Source organism: Chrysochloris asiatica, unplaced genomic scaffold, assembly GCF_000296735.1.
Source record: "Chrysochloris asiatica unplaced genomic scaffold, ChrAsi1.0 scaffold00004, whole genome shotgun sequence".
Lineage (NCBI taxonomy): Eukaryota > Metazoa > Chordata > Mammalia > Afrosoricida > Chrysochloridae > Chrysochloris > Chrysochloris asiatica.
In genome coordinates, this window is record NW_006408522.1 from 32,250,199 (window position 1) to 32,252,141 (window position 1,943).

Below are 1,943 nucleotides of genomic sequence, written 5' to 3' on the forward strand. Positions count from 1 at the left end.
TGGCACTTCACAACAACAACAGTCGAGTACTGATTATGAAGCCATTGAGGCTAGGTCAAGTGGGTACTCTCTGGAAGTTTGGGTGTTCTTGTGCTCTCCCCTCACTTGATAACAACTGGATTCTTCACTGTCAGCTGTAGCCCTCTGTGGCTATGTCCTTGTCCATGGGCTTAGGAGTCCCCCTGACATGAGTTTTTACTTAATGCTGTACAGAAGTTGGGATCAGCAGCTTGCTTGCTGTTTTGTAATAGAAGAATCACAAGAAAGGAGGAGCAAACAAGCAGAAAAGATTGTGACTTTGATTGCCTGCGCTCATATTCCATCTGCAATGCACAACTCCATAACCATGGACATCTCATGTAGGCTCATAGGTAAAAGGAGTACCTCGCTCAGTTTTTTTTGTCTTTGGTTCTTTTTGTGAGAGTTAAATGAGGTATATAGTACACTGAAAGTCGCTAGCATAGTCCCTGGTGTGGCTTTGTAGGATGGATAAGTGTAGGATGGATCACAAGGTCTGTTTGAACTGTAAGGTCAGCAGTTCAAACTCACCATCCACTCCTTGGAAACTCTATACAGGATCGTTATGAGTCAGAACCTGACTTGACTCGACGGCACTAAAGCAACAGCAACAACATAGTCCCTGCTATTAGAAAACTCAGTAAATATTACCTGTTAGCTATTATTATTATTATTATATACAGTAGTCTTGAAACTGCCCACAAAAAGTAAAAGAAAGTCTGATTTTCCTCTCCAACTTTAGATCATGACAGAAAGAACTAAGGAATTAGTTTAGTCTTTTGTTATTTTTTAAAAATTAAATCTATAATATGGAGGTGGGGGCAGTGTTTAATGGTCATTCAAGAGTTGTGGTAGTATGGCATTCTGTTAATTGTACCACAATTTCTGCTTTTTTCCTGTTTCTGATTGGAAATATGGATATTTATCTTTTTTTGCATTAATGCTTTTATTTTTCTTTTGACAACTTAGTTATGTCAGCTGGATTCCTGGTGTGGTACTATAGGGTAAAGCACTTGACTGCAAGGCCGATGACTCAAACTCATGAGCGGCTCTTCGGAAACCCTATACAGTGTCACTGTGGGTCAGAACTAACTCAACGTCACTTCACAACATCAGAGAAGTAAATGCAACTAGAATTTCTTTTTTCTTGAACAGTTTCTGATGATTGTTCAACTCCTTCAAGGGAGGAAAGTGCATGTTCTCCAGTCTCCACACCTGCCACCACTCTGCACCTGCTGCAGCTCTCTGGACAGAGATCCCTTGCTCAGGAGAGTCTTTCGACGTAAGTAAGCCAAAATTACTTTGTGCAAAGGAGGCATATGTCTGAGGGGCTTAGACTAGCTTAAAAGAACTAAAATGACCTGTTTGTCTGAAAAAGTTAAGAGTCTCTAGGTTTTAGAATTTCTGAGGTTAGCACTTATCTTTTAGAGCCAGATTGATCTGTTTTACCATTTGGAACCTTTATAATAGTAGCTCAAAGGTTTCATTAGTGTAGAAAACACTTATTTAGAGAATGTACACCAAAACTAGCATCCTGGTACTCCATTTTATCCTTTATTTTTCCTATTTAACAGCATAGTCTAAAGAGTAGGTTGGCAGTAGTTGGCTTTTTTTGCTCTGCATTATAGAGGGTTTGTTGTTGTTTGTTTTTTTAGTGTTTACCTGTGCTTTATTGACTATGCAGAGGCTTTCGATTCTGTGGATCATGACAAGCAATGGACAACGTTGTGAAGTATGAGTATTCTGGAACACTTATTTGTGTTCATGAGGAATCTGTACATGACCAAAGGTAGTTTTTCGAACAGAACATGGAAACACTGAATAGTTTAAAATTAAGAAAGGTGTGCAACAGGGTGATAGTCTTTCACCATACTTATTTAACCTATATGCTGAGCAGATAATCTGAGAAGATAGGTTATATGAAG

General features: G+C 39.0%; 1 protein-coding gene across 2 annotated transcripts in view; it reads left to right on the forward strand.

Moving 5' to 3' along the window:
- The window catches only part of TP53BP1 (tumor protein p53 binding protein 1), a 137,329-nt gene that overhangs the window by 26,598 nt on the left and 108,788 nt on the right, over window positions 1–1,943 (forward strand). For both annotated transcript variants that reach the window (XM_006831718.1, XM_006831719.1), the window contains one exon: window positions 1,174–1,300. In XM_006831718.1, coding sequence (XP_006831781.1) covers window positions 1,174–1,300 — 127 coding nt within the window. The remainder of the gene's footprint in view (window positions 1–1,173; window positions 1,301–1,943) is intronic.